We start from the raw sequence: 23,009 nt of genomic DNA on the forward strand, positions 1-23,009 counted from the left end.
CCATCGCACTCCGCAAGATTTCATCAATATTGATATTCTAGCTAATCGTCTATATGTTGCCTTCGGGCCAAAGAGAACAGGTCTTCAGCAACCCATACTTGCCACAACGGGTGACTGACTATACTTGTCGTTAGAGGCGACTTACGAAATCGGGACGTCAGACTCGCTAGCTTGGTTGATGCATGCCATCGTATCCCAATTGCTAAGATCGATGCTCATGATATCCATCACTGGGTTGTCTGGTCCAGACTCGATTATTTACATACCGCCGTCATATAGCTGGAATACTGCTGAGTACGGAGTTGAATAAGAAGCAAACAAACAAACTATCGAGCCAATGACAAATATTTGATAAAACATTCACCCCCATTCCACTCTCATGGCCCCCTCCCCGAATTTCTTGCACTACAAACGCACCCCCTTGAAGTTCCAAGTGAAGGATTCTTTAATACTTGAGGGTTCCTATTTACCTGCTCCTGCAGTAAAGTTACCTGCTCCTGTAGTAAAGTTACCTGCTCCTGTAGTCAAGTTACCTGCTCCTGTAGTAACGTTACCTGCTCCTGCAATAAAGTTACCTGCTCCTGTAGTTAAGTTACCTGCTCCTGCAGTAAAGTACCTGCTTCTGTAGTTAAGTTACCTGCTCCTGCAGTAAAGTTACCTGCTCCTGTAGTAAAGTTACCTGTTCCTGCAGTAAAGTTACTTCTGCAGTAAAGTTACCTGCTCCCGTAGTTAAGTTACCTGCTCCTGCAGTAAAGTTACCTGCTCCTGCAGTAAAGTTTCCTGCTCCTGCATTAATGTTACCTGCTCCTGTAGTCAAGTTACCTGCTCCTGCAGTAAAGTTACCTGCTCCTGTAGTCAAGTTACCTCCTCCTGTAGTCAAGGTACCTGCTCCTGCAGTAAAGTTACTTCTGCAGTAAAGTTACCTGCTTCTGCAGTAAAGTTACCTGTTCCTGCAGTAAAGTTACTTCTGCAGTAAAGTGACCTGCTCCTGTAGTCAAGTTACCTGCAGTAAAGTTACCTGCTCCTGTAGTAAAGTTACCTACTCCAGAAGTAAAGTTATCCACCCTTGCAGTAAAGTTACTCACTCTTGCAGTAAAGTTACCTTCCCCTGAAGTAAAATTACCCAATCCTGCAGTAAAATTACCTTCTCCTGTAGTAAAGTTACCCACTCTTGCAGTAAAGTTACTTCTCCTTCCGACTTTTGAGACAACCCCTACTTTTAGCGACTTTAACAAAGTGCCTACTGTCATCAAACAGTTACAATATGTGACTCATAAGTCACCGAGTTAGCCGAGCCCTGTCAGAACTGTTCAGTATCAGATACTGTGCATTCATATCACTTCCACAGCATAGTTAGTAATACCTTACCAATGTTATGCATGCGCAACTTAAACCGCAATGATCGCATGATCGGACAAGATATCATTCACATAATACAAGCGCCTGTCACTCAATCCTATCACCTAGCAGCTGAAATAGACAGGTGTTTCAAACACACAGTGATTAATCCTATGAATTGCGAGCTTATGTAAAATTTATTTAAATTAATGATAGTTTTACGAGTAAGAAACCCTTTTAAAAATACTTTTGAATGCCGTATTAAGAGTGACTTTGACTCGGTATTTATTCTGTATCTGAGGTTGTAGTGCTTTCCTAAACCGTTTTGTTTCCATTTCCGAACAATCCTGTAACCCGGGGCGTGATTCTAATTCGACTTGCAATTTACCTGCTGCAATAAGTTGACATGCTGTGATATAATTGAAATATTCTTCAATACACAACTCACAACTCGGTTATGAAATTTCAAGGTTTGGCCTATTTATTCAGCGAAAGTGTTCTGAATGATAGAATAAGTAAAATTTCGCATTTAAGTTGAGTGAGCATGTTTTATGCCGTTGGTAGCAACATCCAAGTATAAATACAGTAAACTACGGTTATAACGAACTCAAAGGGACCACTGATTTTAATTCGTTATAACCGTAGTTCGTTATAAGCATATGTACAGCATACATACAGCAAATGGACAGGACCAAGAAATAGTTCGTTATATCCGTCAGTTCGTTGTAAGCGTGTTCGTTACAAACGTAGTTTACTGTAGGAGGAACATCAGGAATGGGCTTCCCACAATGTTCCAATGTGGGGAATCGAACCCGGGAATTCGGTGCGATGACCTTTAGGCTACACCACCGCCGCCTTTATAAGGCTCTGATGTACTACCGTAAACATGTAAAAGTCAGTGACCGCCTCCGTGACCTAGTGGACAGAGGGTCTGCCTGGAGAGCGGAAGGTGGTTCGTATCCCAGTCGCTTCATTCCCAAATTCCTCGAAAGATGGAACTTGTTGTTACCCTGCCTGGTGCATTAAGGGTATAAAACAAGGATTCGCCGGTTCGGAATCAGTATACTTTGGCATAGTATCTCCGTGGGCTAGCACATTAACTCGGCATTCGTCCAGACCAGAACAAGCAGCAACACACGTTGCTACGTAATGTAAGCAGGATACATTGCTCATAAACGTATGTACAGTTCAGATCTGTGTCGGGTGTTCCATCTTCCCGAGGCAAGCGTGTCCACTAGCCTATATGAAAGCCTAGTTTCTACCCTTGCCACCTCAAGGCCACTCTTTGACTCAATCCTGGCGCCACCTCGCGAAGATCACGAGTTGTGCCCCTTGTAATGAAAACGCGATATCCAATAAGATCGCTGCTTGTATAGCGTATAGCTTCACAAAGATGGCGACAAACATAGGCGACAACCTTGTCGATGAGATAACGAACAAATTCGCGATTTCATCCCTGACACAAAAACATAGGCAATCGTTGGGAAATGTATGAAAAAGACAAAGACAGGCAGCATAAATCACCTACATCCGAAGGTGTACCAGTTGTAGATGTTGTTATTAGACCCGTGAAGATTCGGGGTAGAATAGGTCTACAGCAACCCATACTTGCCGTAAAAGGTGACTGCTTGTCGTAAAAGGCGACTAACGGGATCGGGTGGTCAGGCTCGTTGACTTGGTTGATGCATGTCATCGATCCCTATTGCGTGGATCGATGCTCATGATATTAATCACTGGATCGTCTGGTCCAGACTCGATTATTTACAGACCGCCGTCATATAGCTGGAATATTGCTGAGTGCGGCGTTAAACAACAAACAAACAAACAAAACAAACAAACAAACAGATGTTATTTGTTATTGTGAAACGTTCTCTGATTGGGCTCATATTTAGCACAGGACAGTGGGCTTGATGTGGCAAGGTGGCAAGGTGGGAAACAACGCTTTGATAAAAAGGCAAGTGGACGCTCTTGCCTAGGGACGATCTTGAAGGCGACGTTAAACTCCATTCCAGCTCCCCTCTAAAAGTCAGCTTCGGGTATGACGTGGTTGACTACATCCAATGTAGAAAATAACGGACGCTGATACCGAAACGGAACAGACCTCCAGACAGAAATGAGAATGAACCAGGTGATCTATCATCTGTGATTACTGACCGAGTATTGTGTGAAGGTACCTAGATATTGCTCAGATATGGAGGGCAATCGCTATAGCCGGGAATCCATTATCTGGGTTTCCTGGCAATCTGAAACACTGATCTAACGAACCCATTCCACGGTCCCACTCCACAAAGCAATGTTAGCGCAAGGATGATCTGAAAGCCCTTTCTGTAACCTTCACCTCCGGTTGCAACGCCTCCGTGGTCTTGTGGTAGAGCGTCCGCCCGGAGAGCGGAAGGTCAGGGGTTCGATCCCCGACCGCGTCGTACCAAAAGACATTAGAAGATGCTACTTGTTGTTACCCTGTCTGGTGCTCGGCATTAAGGGGCTAAAACAAGGAATGGTCGGCTTGGAGTCAGTATACTGTGTCTGAGTGGGGTATTCATGTTAAACTGCGGCATGATATCTCAGTGAGCTAGCACTATAAATCGGCATCAGTCTGGACTAGTACAAGCAGCCCCACACACACACGTACATGCACGTCGCTATATATAAGTGTAATAATCTTGGACGCGACGTTAAACCCCATTTCACCTCACCTCACCACCCCCGGTTACTGTCTCGCTGAGATCGCTATGCGGCCTCTGCGTCTGTCGTATGTCTATATAAAGTACAAAGATCGGTTTTGTATTTCTGTTTTTGAAATTTCAAACATTCTTGGTTATTAGTGGTAGGATGAAGATGTTCCTCATGCCTATTTAAAGTTACAGAAGAAAAAGTGATCAGCTTTCATTGGATAATATGGTAGGCCTTATTGATTATTCTCCAAGTATTGAAAAACAGATGGCCATAGAAGAAAGGTAATGAGAAATGTGTAATAATTTAATGAAACTGTCCTCGAACACGGACTTATTAACATGGTGTGTTAGCAGCCAATCATGTGTGCAGGTACTCCCGTGTATGACCCTTGCAGGTCAGAGGAACTCTGAAAGGGGAGACGTCATCCCCTATGTGTTCAAAAGACTGATCGGCTTCGGGTCAGTATACTGCGTATCCATGTTAAACTGTGGCATAGAATCTCGTGGTCCTGGACGCGCGTGCACGCACGCACGCACGCATGCACACACACACGCATGCACGCACGCACGCACGCACGCACGCACGCACGCACGCACACACACACGTCGCTTTATAAGTGGAATGATCTTAAACGTGACATTAAACCCCATTTCACCTCACCTCACCATAAGGGTAGCTAAGGGGTGATCCAAACACACCTACGCAGTAGTTGAGATTTCCTTGATCAATGTCACAATATACGATGTAATTTTTTTTAATCCAAAATTTAAGCGTACAAACATACAGTTTGAATTAATCCATATCTGTGACCAAGAATGGTAACCCAGCATGAAATATTCCCAGAGCTTTGCACTTACGATCGCTGAAGCAATCCTGCCGAATAACGGGTGCATCATCCTTAATCTGTAAGCACCTCATTAATGTGAATAACCATTCACCATGTCTTGCCATTGAAATGAACAATTCCCAAATTGATTATATTTCCAAAAAACTCAACGTTCAAAAGCATTGTGTTTCACAAGTGGAATTCTCCTGTTAGCATGGTTCTCTGGCCATCACGGAACAGTTCCAGCAAGTAACTGAGGGTACCATAGCTCCTTTATGCGTGGTGACTTGGTGGAAACAACCCTGATAGGTCCGTGATTCTGCACCAGCATTTATCATCCAAAACTGGTTCCCACAGGAGATATCGCTTGGATGAGATCAAGCGATATCTACACTGTAGATATCGCTGCAATGAAATTACATCACAATGCTTTGCAGATATGGTTACCATGACGTCACAATCAAATGACATCACTAATGGCTCTGCTACTGAAGCTGTTTGCAGTACTTTTTACACTGAAGACACTGCTAATTACTGTCTACAAATTGAAAAAGTTGGAAGAATGATGTTGGATGATAAATAAAATCTCACCCTCGTGTCTTTTGATATCAAATATATCAACACTCGTTGATAAAAGTGGCAAAAATCCTCGGCAAGCCTCGGAATTTGTCCACTTTTATCAACTTCTGTTGATATATATGATATCAAAAGACACTCTGGTGAGATTCTCTATATATATACCACCCCGGCTGTTACCGATTGGCTCATATGACAGCCTCCGAAAGGTCTGCATCCCCAAGCGATAATGCATTATCATGTGCATTACACGGAGACCTACTTAGTAAACCTAGTTAATGTAGCGAAAATCACCAATATATATGCCAGTATGAGTGTATTCTTGACTACAGTAGACGGGCTTTCAGACGCAGCTGGCCATTTAGTTTAGTTCAAGAGTGCAGAGGGTGAATGGTATTTCACGACAGTCTTTTTCGGAAAATGTAGAAAGATCTCTGCTTAGGGTTATTTTATTCTTTTCCAGAAGGTGATTATGTGCATGGATGTTAATGTGTGGATGTACAAAAAATATGTATATTTTTTAGCGAGACTTGCGCGGTAACTTGGGGTCGAAGGGACGTAAGAAGGTGAAGGTGAAATGGGGTTTAACGTCGCGTCCAAGATTATTACACTTACATAGCGACGTGCATGTACGTGTGTGTGTTTGTGGGGCTGCTTGTACTAGTCCGGACTGATGCCGATTTATAGTGCTAACTCACTGAGATATCATGCCGCAGTTTAACGTGAATACCCCACTCAGACACAGTATACTGACTCCGAGCCGACCAGTCCTTGTTTTAGCCCCTTAATGCCGAGCGCCAGACAGGGTAAGAACAAGTACCATCTTTTAACGTCTTTTGGTATGACGCGGCCGGGGATCGAACCCCGGACCTTCCGCCCTCAGGGCGGACGCTCTACCACTAGACCACGGAGGCGGTCAGGGACGTAAGAAACACACAGAGTCCCATTTGCAGACGGCTTGACTATCGTGTTGGGCTTAAATTCTGGCTACCATGATACAAATGTATATTGTGTGGTAATCCCTACCATGAATATGTCCTCCAAATACTACCTCAAATGTTTGAACTGTCGAACCATTTATCTGTCCTCATCCCTTCTCTAAACTGCATACATTGACATTGAACTACGACCTTTTTGTACTGAAGTGAAACATCGTTAACTCGAACTCCCTTAAGTCGACTTCCATGTACCCTAATGTTCTCGAAAGAACAGAATACCAAGCGGCATCGTGAGTCATGTCATCACATCGTTTGTCTCGAACTCATCACTCCGTTTGTCTCGAACTCATCGCTCCGCTTGTCTCGAACTCATCACCCAGCTTATCTCGAACTCATCACTCTGCTTCGCTTGTCTCGAACTCATCACCCAGCTTATCTCGAACTCATCACTCTGCTTCGCTAGTCTCGAATTCATCCTCTGCTTCGCTTGTCTCGAACTCATCACTCCGTTTGTCTCGAACTCATCACCCCTTTTGTCTTGAACTCATCATTCTGTTTGTTTAGAACGCTCAAATATATTCGATGTTCACAAGGGCTTCGAGATAACGAGGCTCGCTGTGCCACGTGTAGTCAGTAACAGTGTCAGCCACATGCCACGGTGGAGTTATTTGTAACGTGTCTCCATTAGGCTGACAGTGTATAACAAGCTATAACAAACTGCGGGAGCAAGGGTTCTGGTAATTACACGTCCGCCCGGCAGCGGGGATGTACATGCAGCACTGCTACTACTGATCAATACGGACCAGCCGTGTGTGTTTGGCTTAGTGTTAAGGGACGTGGTTTAGTGTACATGTTTGTTGCGTGGAATAATTCTGTATATAGTATAGTAAAGTAGGGTTATTACCAACGCATAGGAACCACTAAGTTAATTAGTGATTATTCGTTATACGGATATATGCAGCACATAAACAGGGAATGGCCGGAACCAAAACTACAGTTTGTTATAACCGTCAGTTCGTTATAAGCGTGTTCGTTACAAACGAAGTTTACTGTATTAAGGTTAAATGTGAATTTAATTACCAAGTTTAGTGTCTTTTCGATGTTTCCGCTCTCCCTTTCGTTTCAATTATGTCAACTGCAAAAGAAATGTTTTGGCTGAGACTTAAAAACTGCTCCCTACTGTGTTGCAAGTCGAACATAATTTTAAAAGTTTTTCTTCACTTTTAAGCAGCAGAATCCACGCACTTGTTTACAACAGGCGTAATTCAAAATTAACATGTCGTTTTTTATTCAGTAAAAAAGGTCAGTAAATGCGCTATCGTGTGACTGGATTTCTTGTCCATCACTTGATTGTCTGGTGTGTTTGTATGCTGCCGTCGCAGGGCAGCCGTGCTGATGTATGACGTCAGGCAACAAACTACAATCATCTTAGCGCTAAGATCGCTTTGTGCAAGTGGGCCCTGGTGTCATCACTGAACGATTACATTGTTTTTTGTTGTTTAACGCCGCACTCAGCCGTCATACAGCTGGAATATTGCTGTCTGTAAATAGAGTCTGGACCAGACAATCTAGTGATTGACACCATGAGCATCGAGCCATGCAATTGGGATCAGTGACATGCGTCAACCAAGTCAGCGAGCCTGACCACCCGATCCCGTTAGTCGCATCTTACGACAAGCATAGTCGCCTTTTACGACAAGCATGGTTCACTGAAGACCTATTTTACCTCGTATCTTCACGGGTCAGATTCGATTACAACGTACACTGCGATTTGGTTAAAATAAACACTGTACTTTAATGACCTCCCAATTACAAAATTGCGACTGATTGTTCTCATCTGTAAAATAAAATTCGCACAAGCAAAAGGGACGACCAGAAATGGGGCTTGATGATCAAAGGCATGGTTTTGATAGGCCTGGTGGCGGCGGATGTATACACAGTACGTCATGCGGCATTTACCCGAGACGTGTCACGGACAGTGTCTGGACAAATGACGCCAGCGTATTTGTTGACCGATGCTTTGTAAAAGTAAAGCTTGACGTATTGTGAAATTGTAGGTGAGATTATTAAAGTAATATAGTCCAGGATAACTGAGTTTGTGTTTCAAACAACATGTTTGATGCACACGAGTTTAATCTGCCATGAACTTGTATCATTACATGTGCCGGGTGTCTGCGATATTCATTAATGATCGTTGCTTGTGGAATATAAACTGTTTTCTGGGCAATTAAGTGAATAAATGTCTCTCCCGATGCAGTACTAGTATCTGTTACTGAATGACAGTGGCTATTACTGAAACAGTCTGTTTACTCATATCGTTGACATGGTAACATTCTTCAAAGCAATCATCCGCTGTACCGAACTTGGAGCACTCTCCAGACGAGATTCTGAGACTGGGACTCGTTTAACCAGGCGATTTGAGCGCTTCGATTGAGGTATTTCTATTAGTTTAACATACATATACACTTACGATAGTCGAAGGGCTCAGATCGCTTGTCTTAACGAGCTTTGTTATACAGCTTTGCTATTGCTGTGCACGGCGTCAAACATTCACTCACTGTCAAACTAAAACGGGGAATGAGTGGTCGAATTTTCTAGGGCACCGCAAGGAAAAGCGTCAGCCGTTACAGGATCCGCTGATCACTGACTCCAAGTGTTGTCCCTAAATCGTTCTTAGTCTGCCAGGGGGCACGGGTGGCCAAGGCCCCGCGATTAGCTGTGCAGAGTTGCGTCCTTTGGGCACGCCAGAAGCCTATGATTGTGGGTTCGAATCCCCGTTCGCCCCGATTATGGTTCTAGGTTTGTCAGCACCATATCCGTGCTCGTGGGTTTCACCGCAGTGGTAAACGTCTGAGACCTGCATCACTTCGGGCTTTCCTTCCACATGAAGCTGACACGCTTTGATATTACTGGAATAATGTTAAAAGCGGCGTTTGGACGAGCGCAGACTGCCTCGCCAATGTTATTTAATGCTCAAATCACTGGACCATTCTGGTCGCACCACATGGGCTACTCACATTAAGAATATTTTGTTTAAATTAGGTTTTGGATATGTATGGTTAACACAAGATGTTGGCAATGTGAAGGTATTTATTCATCTTTTTAAGCAAAGATTATTTGATAACCTTCAACAATCATGGTGTAGTTCTATCAATAGTATATCTGATACCTTTTATCATAAACATTTTAAATCCCTGTTAAATGTAGAAAAATATCTTACACTCCCCATACCAGTACATCTGAGAATATGTATGACTCGTTTCAGATGTAGCAAGTTTAAACTTGCAATTAACTTGGGGAGATACACAAATGTCTCATACACTGAACGATTATGTAAATATTGTATAGAAAATGGTATATCTTTTATTGAAGATGAATTTCATGTTTTACATGTATGTGAGCGTTATTCAGCCCTAAGAAATATGTATCTTAAACAGTATATCAAGTTTCAAACTGTAACATCTTTTACTGAAATTCTTTCATCAGAAAACTTTGATGTTGTATATAACACATGTTTATATCTATATAAAGTCCAACGGCTAAGAGAAACTTAAATCGACTACTACCTTGGCATGCGTAGTTCATGCAATCAACCATTGTCTGTATTATGGGCCTATGGCCTTCTTACTGAATAAACTGTCTGTCTGTCTGTTAAAAGCGGAGTTAAACCCAACTCACTCACTCACTCACTCTTTGTCTGACAGCAGCATACCTGTGTCCCTTGGTTTCATCAAGGTGATAACATCGACGACTTAGGGTTTTCTGTCTAATAATAGCATAACATGGTTTGACTGACATGCTGTTCCAAGCGTGGCAAAAACAGTGAAACCAACACCGAACTGTATTCACCTTTACGACAGGTCACGTTATCCCACCCATTACATAGCTATCATGGCTACACGTCTGTCGTGGCACTGAGATTGTTGACCTCACGTGCAGATTCTTCCTGGACTAGACTTAACGAAGCCCCATACCACTAATGTGGACCTCCTACAAGAGACATTACTGTAATCTTTGCAATAGCAATATTCCAGCAATATGACGTCAGGGGACACCAGAAACTGACTTCACACATTGTACCCACGGTAATCTATGAGTGCAGATTGTTCCTGGACTTGACTAAACGAAGCCCCATACCACCAATGTGAACCTCCTACAAGAGACATTACGGTATTCTTTGCAATAGTAATATTCCATCAATATCACGGCGGGGGACACCAGAAATGGACGTATAAATGATGACATTTGAGGTACCTTTTCAAATCGTCAACCTTTGGAGAATAGAGAACAGAGCCATCCATACCTAGAAGTAAGTTATGTGCCTGTTTGTTTTTTTGACCATGTGGTTTGGAAACCTGGGCGCTGTCACAAAATATATGGCATAGAAACCAAAACAGGTGCCATTTTCCGAAAGAGTAATTCTGTGACAATAACTAAGGTCAACAATCATGACATTTTAGAAAGTGATGTTTATAATACTCGTGGACATGTCTGTGTGTTTTATTGACAAAATGGGTACGTGGTTTAAGTATGGAGCAGCATGGTGCCCAAGGAAGTTGAGGCTAGTACGTTGCCACTACAGATGACCGTTATGGCCCCAACAAAATCTCCTGTCACGAGAGTGTCAAAGGCGTGTATATTTGCCACGTGCCCCGATGGACCCGTGAAGATCCGGGGTACAATAGGTCTTCAGCAACCCATGGTTGCCATTCAAGGCTACTTTGCTTGTTGTAAGAGGCGACTAACGCGATCGGGGGGTCAGGCTCGTTGACTTGGTTGATGCATGTCATCGATCCCAATCGCGTGGATCGATGCTCATGTTGTCAATCGGTAGCCTAGTGGTAAAGGCGTTCACTCGTTACGCCGAAGACGGGTTCGATTCCCGACATGGGTACAATGTGTGTGGAATATTGACAAAAGCGGCGTAAAACCATACTCACTCTCTCACCTCACACTTCATTTATTCACTCCCTAGCTATGTTTCCCTTCCACTCAAACAGCCAAACAACAAACAAACAAAACCCATTCCGCCTCACTCTAGATGTAAGATGAGAAAGTGTCTCCATAACCTGTTCACGTGTAGCTTCCAAGTTCCAGGAAGTCTTCGTCGTTTCATTCGCAGCGATATTGGCATTTTCGCCGGATTGCCCCTGTAGAACATGATAACTGCCTGTTTAATAATTCATTCAATAACCGCCGGTGTGAGAGCGACGCTATGTTGGCATTTAGAAATGTCAGAATCGTAACAGATTATAGCGATGTACCGAAGGGCATATTTACCACGTCCTTTTTACATATTTGGCTAAAGATGTCTGTTGGCAATGCTTGATTGTGTACTGTGGTGAGGAGATATTGGTTTAGAACGACCTTACAGATTTAGTGTGGCATCTTTGCAGCTTGTCTGATAGGGGTGTGAATAATGTATGCTCGTCTTCTCACATTCTATTGCCGTGGTGCCAGGGTCCGTTGTTTGTCGGTTCCAAGCCCAGATTCTCTTTGATTAGGGTATATGGTTAGTAAGCACCATGCCGTGCTCATGGGTTCACCAAAGTGGTAAACGACCCACGTCGATTTGGGTTTTCCTCCCACATTAAGCGGACACGTCCATTCGTGACCAACTCGTGTTATTCCGGAACAAGCCGAATAGCGACTCGTGCCCCTCTCGTGGCACTTTTTGCGACCGGGTTCCGTCTTAGCGCAAACGGGTATACCTTAAATAATCGTCAACTCGTCGCGTTATGGTTCACATATATTTTCCCATATATTATATATATTTTAGATGCAATTTAATGCACATCTGGACATGCGGAATTATACAGTATGATTGAACACATTTACCTGTGCCTTGGGTATATTCTTAGATGCAAGACATATGTAAAATCCAAAATTATTTCTGAGGGATTCTTTGACGAAGAACTTGAAATCATACGCGCATTCTGATTGGTTTGTCGTATTTTCGCACATGACATTCATCGATAGGGGGACGAGTATTCTTGCAGGTTACGGAAAGAGGAGAGTGGTGACGAATGCTGACACGTCGTAAATAAAATAAAAAATCTTTTGCTCAAGGGTCGTTTGACGCAATTTGAAATCTTCGTATAAAAAGCATGTCCGGTTGTACCCCAAATGTTGTGAATGTAGACATCAAAGGTTTGAGCTGCAGGAATGAGTGAGTGAGTATGGTTTTACGCCGCTTTTTGCAATATTCCAGCAATATCACTGCGGGGGACACCAGAAATGGGCTTCACACAATGTACCCATGTCGGGAATCGAACCCGGGTCTTCGGCGTGACGAGCGAACGCTTTAACCACTAGGCTACCCGACCGGCCCTGCAGGAATGATGATCGATATGAAGGGAAAGTCGACTATTGGAAACTTGAAGAAATACCTCTTGTCATGCAGTCTTGTTGGGAGTTTTTGTCACCCCGAATCTGTCTGCATAGATCTAAATATGAAACAGATCAGGCGGTTGTACTGGTATTTTTTATTCCTTGTACATGTGGGGACCGCCTCCGTGGTCTAGTGGTAGAACGTCCGCCCGGAGAGCGGAAGGTCCGGGGTTCGATCCCCGGCCGCGTCATACCAAAAGACGTTAAAATATGGTACTTGTTCTTACCCTGTCTGGCGCTCGGCATTAAGGGGCTAAAACAAGGACTGGTCGGCTCGGAGTCAGTATACTGTGTCTGAGTGGGGTATTCATGTTAAACTGCGGCATGATATCTCAGTGAGCTAGCACTATAAATCGGCATCAGTCCGGACTAGTAAAAGCAGCCACACAAACACACTCACGTACATGCATGTCGCTATATAAGTGCAATAATCTTGGGCGCGACGTTAAACCCCATTTCACCTCACCTCACCTTGTACATGTGGGTAATCAGTGCTAGGAAATTGGCTATTTGAGCATCACTGAGTGATATCAGATCATCGACAAACCCGAACTTAAGTTAAACTACAGTAAACTACGGTTATAACGAACTCAAAGGGACTACTAATTTTAGTTCGTTATAACCGTAGTTCGTTATAAGCATATATACAGCATAGCCACAGCAAAAAGTCGGGACTTAAAAGTAAGTTCGTTATATCCGTCAGTTCGTTATAAGCGTGTTCGTTATAACCGTAGTTTACTGTAATTCATATGCATTAAGAAACAGAACAGCAAGAAGAGGAGCACGCTTGGCGCCCATGTGTAGGGATCCTGACATTTTCGAGCGAATCCTGTATGAACCCTGTATGAATCCTGTATGAACCCTGTATGGACCCTGTATGAACTCTGTATGAACCCTGTATGGACCCTGTATGAACTCTGTTTGAACCGTGTTCACCGGCCCTCGTTTCCTGCACCAATTGTCGTGAGAGTCCATGGTGAGGGTAGGGTATTTACATTGCGCGACCTTAATTGTCGCCAGCCATAATGGGTCAAACCATAGATCGTTATTCACATTGCCAACCAATAATTTGTCTGGCCCGTATATGTTGACTCGATTATTTTCAAGCTCCGTTGGGATATGGTGTAGCCTAGTGCTAAATACGTCCATCACGCGATGGCGCGGGTTCGATTCGCCACAACTGTAAGATATGTGAAAGCCAGTCTTGGTATGTCATTCCGACATATACCGCTGTAATGTTGCTAACGACGTTGTAAGACCCTACTCACTCACTCACTACCCACGTAACATATTTGGGATATTATTGATTGCGGCGTGGAACAACATCAACGTCCTCGTACTTAAGAGTAGTAAACAAATATAATAATTACAGGAGGCATTAATAAATAAACAAAGTACATTCCTCGAGAACACCTGGTGTCATTACTGACTTTCCGTGATCCATTCATGTAAATTTCATCGCTGGTGTTCCTTTTCGGACGATAATGGAGACTGGTTATTTTCTGTCATTGGCGTTTTATATAATACTAACATATCGACAATTATGATAACTAACATGTCGATTTTTTAAGCATCAGTGATGGTGAAAATATCTGCGACGTGACTGATCACTCAAATAGAAACAACGCACGATCTCAAGACTAATGGTATTTTTTAAATCCAGTCCTTTTAATAATCGTCACGCTATGGGTTGAAACTGCAGTATGAAATCGCGTGCCTCCCATCATCCATCAGTGCCCCTTGCGGTGCATCAGATAAGGGTCAGCTGTGCAGAAGCCAGCTTGACTTCCATCACTCAAGATGGCCTCTCCATGTGGAATTCAAGGTCAGGGAAGGCCCCTCGTATCTCACGCTTGTTACCCTCGTATCTCACGCTTGTTACCCTCGTATCTCACGCTTGTTACAGTCGACTAAAATGGGGATCGGGTGGTCAGACTCGATGATGTGGTTGGTTGGCGTCATCGTACCCCGGTGACGTAGATTGCTGTTCATTCTTTCAGTCATCAGTTTGCATCCACAGATTCTATAATTAACGGGACACCCTGATATTGCGGGAACATTGCTGATTGCGGCATTAAACAACATCAAATCGCACACTTACAGTCGTTACATCTGCGAATGTCATCGCACATCAAATATGAACATCATTTTTAAAAATGTTAAAACAGTTTGTACTTATGTGAACAGACCCGTGAAGATCCGGGGTAGAATAGGTCCTCAGCAACCCATGCTAGCCGTAAAAGGCGATTTAACTTGTCGTAAGAGGCGACTAACGGGATCGGGTGGTCAGGCTCGCTGTCTTGGTTGATGCATGTCATCGATCCCATTTGCGTGGATCGATGCTCATGGTGTCAATCACTGGAATGTCTGGTCCAGACTCGATTATTTACAGACCGCCGTCATATAGCTGTAATATTGCTGAGTGCGGCGTTAAACAAAAACAAAAACAAACATGACCCTTGTTGACATTACTCATGGTCTTATTGCGTGTGTGGGAGACATGTCACTGGTTAGTAACGGAATTTAAGGGATTTCCATAATTACACTCTCAGTACACGGATGTTCACCGCATGTCAGCGTGAACGGTCGTCACGTGTTTGAGAGATCGTTTAAGCCACCCCACCTCACCAATTGCTGTAATTATGATGGAAGATCCATGATAGAGTTTACAGTTTAGTCTGTTGGCATAGCAACTTGAGGAAGAATGGAAAACTAGATTTCTGTGGTAAATGGTTGCCGTAATCGATTATATCCGTGAGTGATGGCTACCCAGACTGGGAATGACACCGCGAAGAACGTCTCTCTTAGGGATCGCCCCTGACGCATACCGGACACAGCTTCGTGATAGATATCAGTAAGTGGCCCTCACGCATGGAAAGACACGTGCCTGTGTTTGCAGATACTAATATCTTCCCTCGGCCGATGATACTAAGACCGCCTCCGTGGTCGACTGGCAGAGCGTCCGCTCGGAGAACGGAAGGTCAGGGATTCGATCCCCGACCGCGTCATTCCAATAGACGTAAAGATGGTACATGTTGTTACCCTGCCTGGTGCTCGGCATTTAGGGGATAAGACAAGGAATGGTCGGCTCGGAGTCAGTATACTGTGTCTGAGTGGGGCCTTGTCCGGACTGGTACAAGTACCATTTTTTAACGTAGCTTGGTAGGACGCGGCCAGGGCATCGAAGCACCAACTTCCGGGCTGACGCTCGCTCTGGACCACAGAGACAGTTTAATTGTTATAGAAATACGGAATACCAGTGCATCTCAACTTATTCATCATACAGTTTACCACACGGTTTAACGAGGTAAAAGCGAATAAAATCAACTTACATGGAAGGTTAGCGAGAGAATTAACCCCCAGTAGTTAATACAGAACGTCATGCAATCTTCCGGTGAAATCGAGCTAATAATTCGATATTTAAATACTATTACCAATTTGCGTGCACTTTAATCAATTTGCATTTTGCAAGCTTCCTTTCAAATCAAATTTGAAATATCGACTGAAGTCGATTTCCTCAGTGAGTTATTTCAAATGTGATCGCTCTTGACTATTGTGTGCAAGGTGAGAGTGGTGGATAATGGGATGGCCATTGGGGGTGATATTGACTGTGTTTGAAACCTTACAATTCTGGATGGTGATTGAATGGAACCTCCTGCTGAACCTTTTTCTGCACAAAGGAGACGTTTGAGTTAGTGAGATGTGTGCATATCCATGGGGATATCTGAGTCATGTTGCTCCCAAACCCCCCTTCCTTGTCGCGGGAGCCGACTAATGAAGACCCTTGGACCGTTCGCAAAGCGATCTGAGAGTCACAAACGCCATAAGTCTGTGTTAAAGTATGGGGGTTTCGACCGTCTTAGCTGTAGGATCGCTTTGTGGGACGGGGCCTAGGTGGTGTATAATACAGGGCATCGTTACAAAGAGCGTGTTTAGCAGTACGACTGTCGTAAGTCGGTGTTAGAGTATGGGAGTTGCAATAGTTGGAGCGCTTTGTGAAACGGGCCCATCTGGCTACAATGTCTGACCTTGCTGATGGTGTGCAATCGTGCCCCATTGTTGATCACTGTCGACCACCGGCTTACATGCCACTATCATATATCTGTGACTTTTGCGTAAAACAACATTCACTCACTCTTTCGGATGTGTGCCGATATATTCATCATTATCACTCTGCTGGAAAGGATTGTTTTCAGGATGGACTGTAATGTACAGTCAACTACGGTTATAACGAACTCAAAGGGACCACTAATTTTAATTCGTTATACCGTAGTTCGTTATAAGCATTTGTACAACATATACAGTAGGTTAAAACGAACACGCTTATAACGAACTGACGGATATAACGAACTTACTTTTTGGTCACGACTATTTGCTGTAGTTATGCTGTATATATGCTTATAACGAACTACGGTTACAACAAACTAAAATTAGTTTCCCTTTGAGTTCGTTATAACTGTAGTCTACTGTACACACAAAATGGACGGGACGATGAAACAGTTCGTTATATCCGGAAGTTCGTTATAAGCGTGTTCGTTATAAACGTATTTACTGTTACAACTTCTGTGATGATTTGGTTCTCTGATTTCATCGGGAAGAAAGCTGCAAACATTCATTGGACACATTCGATTTTAAATGTATAAACTGAATCAAAGTCTATCACGCTGTATTGTAAGTTGATTTAAGCATTGCCCAAGCCCTGCCGGGTACCCATCTAACTAACTGTTTCTCTATTCCAGACCACCATTCAAGATGTCAGCGCTTCAACGTTTCATCGGTAGGATAACGCGGACTAAAACCATCAACGACGACTTCCATGAGACATCTCTACGACGATGTCTCAACACCTTCGATATCACCATGCTTGGGATCGGTCACATGATCGGAGCAGGAATATACGTACTCACCGGAACAGTCGTTCATAACAAAGCTGGACCCTCCGCCGTTCTCTCGTATCTCTTCGCCGGAGTAGCTGCGCTCCTTTCCGCTCTTTGTTACGCCGAGTTCGGAGCCAGGGTTCCAAAGGCCGGCTCGGCCTATTCCTACACTTACGTCACCGTTGGAGAAGTATGGGGCTTTGTGATTGGCTGGAATGTTGTCTTGGAGCATCTGATTGGCGCAGCGGCAGTAGCGCGTGCGTGGAGCGGCTCTATCGACTCATTGTTCGACGGCGCCATAAGGAACAGCACTATTGCCACGATTGGCTACATGGGCAAGGGTAACGATTGGATATCTGACTATCCTGACTTCCTCGCATGGGCCATAACTATAGTTGTGTTCATCATTGTAGGTACAGGAGCAAAGTTCTCCATTCATTTCAACAGCACCTTTACAATACTGAACGGGATTGTCATTGCCTTCATCATCTGTGCGGGGTTCTACTATGCCGACATCGACAACTGGACCAACACCAATAGAGGTGGATTCTTTCCTTTTGGCTTCGGTGGGACATTGGGTGGCGCTGCGTCCTGTTTCTTTGCATACATAGGATTTGAGGGGATCGCCGTCTCGGGAGAAGAAGCAAGGCATCCTGAGAAGTCGATTCCGGTTGCTACAGCTATCGCCCTTGCTGTAGTCACGGTTCTGTATATGCTCGTCAGCATCAGTTTAACGTTGATGGTACCGTTTGATCAAACTGACCCGACTGCAGCCTTCCCGATGGCCTTCGCGTACAATGGAGCAACTTGGGCAAAATATATTGTTGCAATTGGAACTCTTTTCGGCATTACCACGTCCCTTCTCGGTGGGGCCTTCTCACTGCCACGGTCAGTTTACGCAATGGCTGATGACGGACTACTTTTCTCCATATTTGCACGTGTTCATCCGCGCTCCCAAACCCCAGTTTGGTCTATAGCGGTGTTCGGCTTTCTAGCAGCTTTAGGGGCCTTGTTATTCGAGATTGAAACTCTTGTCGAGTTTATGTCCATAGGTACTCTTCTAGCCTACACTATAGTTGCTGCTAGCATAATTATTCTAAGATATCAACCAGTTACAAAATGTCAGTTTAAATTGAAACCCGAGGAGGGTCCTCAAGAAGAAGATGCGATGTCCGAGAAGAGTATTATCATGAAGAAATCCAAAAGCCATGATGATTTCGGGAAGTTAAGATCAAGTCTCAAGGAGCTTCCCATCCTACGCGGATTTGAGCCAGGGAGCTGCGTCACCATGGCAACCGTTCTGATGGGCGTGCTAATCACGTGTCTGTGTGTGACGTGCATATATGGCTTCCCTTATTTGACTGGCGCCACCTGGTGGATAATTGTCCTCATCATTCTGTTCGTGGGTGGGATCGTATTTTTCTACCTTGTCATTATTGCGCATGAGCAGAACGACGCTTTCATGACATTCCAGGTACGGTAGCTCATTTGTGAATTACAAATAATATATCAGAACATATAACGCTTATCCAGTTATCTGATTGTTAATTGATTTCAATAAAATTACTCAGTCCCCTTTGGTATCGAGACATAGGGTAAATTCGTACGCAGTGAACACGTTAGATTCCGGGGTAGAATAGGTCTTCAGCAACCCATGCTTGCCCTAAAAGGTCATGATATTAATCACTGGATTGTCTGGTCCAGACTCGATTATTTACAGACCGCCGCCATATACCTTTTAATGTTGCTGAGCTCGGCGTTAAACAACAGACCAACCAACCAACCAACCAACAAACAAACACGTTAATTTGAACCTCACCGCTTCCAGTAAATTACCCAGATTAAGGAATTCCGGAATAATGATTCCCGGGTACGGAGTATCCGTGAAGACGTTTCAAAAATAAGTTTCTGGAAGGAGTGAATTTCGGACTAACGGTTCTTCGCTATATCATGTGTCGTATATAGAAATAACTAACTCTAACCAGAAGCAAGAAATATACCCCTAACACTTGGGATGTCTTCAGCTATGACTGTGTTTATCTTCATATAAGAAAACCAAAAATAATATCACTGAACAAAAACGACGCAAATGTGATTTATGTACAAAACTAATCTTATCGCAATAAAAGACCACTTTTTGGGGAAGAACAATGACACATTATAAAGAATATCTCCTAATTTGAGAAAAATGTACTTTTCAGATTCCCTTGGTGCCGTTGCTGCCGTCGCTGTCGATGTGCTTTAACGTCGCCCTCATGTTCTCTCTGTCGTATCTCACGTGGATTCGTCTTGCCATCTGGATGGCAGTAGGTGAGTTGTTTGTGAGCAGCACTGTACTTACCATCCTCGCTGATGCCCTGTGAGAGGTTCTTTTTTCACTGTAAGAGTTGTCGATCAATATTAACGTGATGAACTCGGGACTGTAAATTTGACCTAGTACTGACAGAAATCTGTATTAGTCCGATGGCGGCATCCGTCCAATTCAACTTTAAAGTAATCACTATATCTATCCCAATCTCCCCAAATGGTCAAACACAATGAATCCGAAGTGATTCCGGCTTAGCATTGGTCTCCATCAGCCTGTGCTGGTCAAAAGAGGATCAAAGGGAGAATCGGGTGGCCTCGTGCATGGTCAGGCACGGACACATGGCTGATGACCCGTGAAGATTCCGGGATAGAATAGGTCTTAAGCAACCCATGCTTGTCGTAAAAGGCGACTAACGGGATCGGGTGGTCAGGCTCGCTAACTTGGTTGATACATGTCATCGATCCCAATTGCGTGGATCGATGCTCATGATGTCAATCACTGGATTGTTTGGTCCAGACTCGATTATTTTACAGACTGCCGTCTTGTAGCTGGAACATTGCTTAGTCCTGCGCTATACAACAAATAAACAAACAAACAAACACATGGCTGATGGCGTGTCATGGTGCCCCGAGGGCGTGGCTCGTTCACAATATCAATCATTGGGTTGTCTAGTCCAGATTCGAATATGTGTGTGCGTGCGTGCATGGGTGCGTGCGTGCGTGTTTGGTTTAACGCCTTACTCTGTAATATTCGAGCTATACGACAGCGGTCTGCAAGTATTTGAGTATGGACACGAACATACACAATCACGTACACACAAAATCGAATCTGGACCAGACAATTCAGTGATTAGTGTTGTCAGCAACGATCCACGCCGTCAGGGTACGATAACATGCAATCAAAAAGTCACGTAGCCTGTGAACCCGATCTATTAAGCCACCTCTTACGATCAGCATAGGTTGCTGGGGACCAATTGGAACTCGGACTCCTTGTATTGCCTCCTTGTATTGCCAAATTAAGGATGTTCATAATGATACCTGATTAATACTCCACTAAAAACAGGGGGCACGGATGGCCCAGTCGTCTAAAGCGCCGCGATTCCCTGTGCAGAGTTGGGTCCCTAGGGCACGCCAGAAACCTATGATTGTGGGTTCGAATCCTGGTTCGCCCCAATTATGTTTATATGTTTGTCAGCACCATACCCGTGCTCGTGGGTTTCGCCGAAGTGGTAAACGTCTTAGACCTGCATCACTTCGGGCTTTCCTCCCACATTAAGCTGACACGCTTTGATATAACTGGAATAATGTTAAAAGCGGCGTTAAACCCAACTCACTCACTCACTCACTTACTCCACTTTAAACACAGCAGGATACCACCACCATATATAATGGGATGTTTCTCTCCAGGTCTGGTGGTATACTTCGCCTACGGCATGCACAACAGCCGGGAGAACAAGTCTGAGACGGGCTACGGCCCCATGGTGGAATACACGGGGGACGCCGCCTTGGGTGCGGGGACATCCATCACCCGCCTGGACGAGGAGATCAAAGAACAACAGCCACCCAGGAGAGATGAGGGGCTGCCCGCGGACTACTGAGGGAGGGGAGGGCTGGAAGTGGGTGGGGCTGAGAGTCAGACATAGGTTTCAGGGGTCAATAGGTAACCTTGTTGTCAATGCGTTCGCTCGTCACCGGGTTCGATTCTCCACATGGGCACATTGTGTGAATCCATTTTCGGTACTCCCAGCATGATATGGCTGAAAATCATTCTCACTCAGTTGTTGAGTAGGATGTTGGGTGGCTCAGTTGATCAGGTGTTCTCTCCCCGACCACTAAATTACTGAAACCATACTCGCTGGGTACGTGTGGATTGAGTTGAGATCGAGGAGTGAAGGGCCATCGCAAGACACAATTTATACAACATTAATTTCATATACATTAACGTCAATATTGACCGGTACGCATCTTCCCCGAGGCAAGGTCGTTAACTGACTATAAAAGTCCTGTTCCCCAAACTGCCGAACTAGGCTGGAATTTCCGGGCTCGATTGTAGCGCCACTATTGGCTGTTACGAGTTATATGTCCCTCCTATTGATCAATCAGATTGCATCACTCATATCATTTGCATTTGCTTCAAACAAAATGGTAGCGCACAGTCAAAATGATCAGATCGATAATCAAGATCAGTATTGTAATAAAACGGGTCTTACCCCGCGAAGTGCATCAAATCACTTGAGCACCGTGATTAATAACATGAAAAGATTTGCAAAATATATGTCGACGCCCTGTTGACGGGACACATGTTTTGCAAATCCTGCAGTCCACCGAAATCCGCACTTGAAATCCATGTTGTTTACGGACCGTATGTCTAGTTCGTTACGCGATTTTGATTGGACAATGCGTTGACTCGTTTGTCCAACCAAATTGTAACTCCTGAACGGAATTCCAGCCTAGTTGGGCGAGGGTGGGAACTGGACTTTTATTGTCAGTTAACGCCCTTGCTTCGGGAAGATGAGCGGTACGGGTAGAGGAAGGAAGTGGTGGGGTTAGGGGGGGAGGTGGGGGGGGGGGGGGGGGGGGGGGAGCCGGGGGGTAGTAGAAGATGAATCAGGAAAGTAGGACCGGGGGCGTTGGGTGGGGTGTATTCGATTTCCTATAAAGACGAACGTGCAATTCCCAAAGATCAGTATCACGGTACTGACGGGAAATATGATCGCAAATTATTATAAAAACATTAATGTTCTCTTTATATTTTCATGTGTAAACAGTACAATATATATTTTTGTCAAAAGTATAACAATCGAATGCTTAAGTACCATGAAGCGCTATTTTGATATAGACTGTTAGTGTCAGAAGTATATTCTCTTATTGTTTGTACCAGTATACTGATGTATTGTACAGTGTTTGATAGACTATGTTATAGTTCATGTCCAGATACGCTGAACCCTCGTTAAGTCAAAGTCATGCGGATCGCCGAATATACCTCGGGTTATCCGCTGTTCAACACAAGCGGAGTGACGATATTAAACCGAAATGGTGATATACCGAGATAAGAGTTCGGGTTAACGAGGTTTTGCTGTA

The 23,009-nt window shown here is 44.2% G+C and overlaps 1 protein-coding gene across 2 annotated transcripts in view; it reads left to right on the top strand.

Moving 5' to 3' along the window:
* LOC139477741 (cationic amino acid transporter 4-like) overlaps positions 1–21,555 on the top strand; it is a 37,879-nt gene extending 16,324 nt beyond the window's left edge. For both annotated transcript variants that reach the window (XM_071260147.1, XM_071260146.1), the window contains exons 2-4: positions 17,484–19,095; positions 19,823–19,931; positions 21,336–21,555. In XM_071260147.1, coding sequence (XP_071116248.1) covers positions 17,497–19,095; positions 19,823–19,931; positions 21,336–21,526 — 1,899 coding nt within the window. In that variant the 5' untranslated portion in view covers positions 17,484–17,496 and the 3' untranslated portion in view covers positions 21,527–21,555. The remainder of the gene's footprint in view (positions 1–17,483; positions 19,096–19,822; positions 19,932–21,335) is intronic.
* The last annotated feature ends 1,454 nt before the right edge of the window (positions 21,556–23,009 follow it).

Source organism: Haliotis cracherodii, unplaced genomic scaffold (assembly GCF_022045235.1).
Source record: "Haliotis cracherodii isolate W230 unplaced genomic scaffold, xgHalCrac1.p SCAF_35, whole genome shotgun sequence".
NCBI lineage: Eukaryota > Metazoa > Mollusca > Gastropoda > Lepetellida > Haliotidae > Haliotis > Haliotis cracherodii.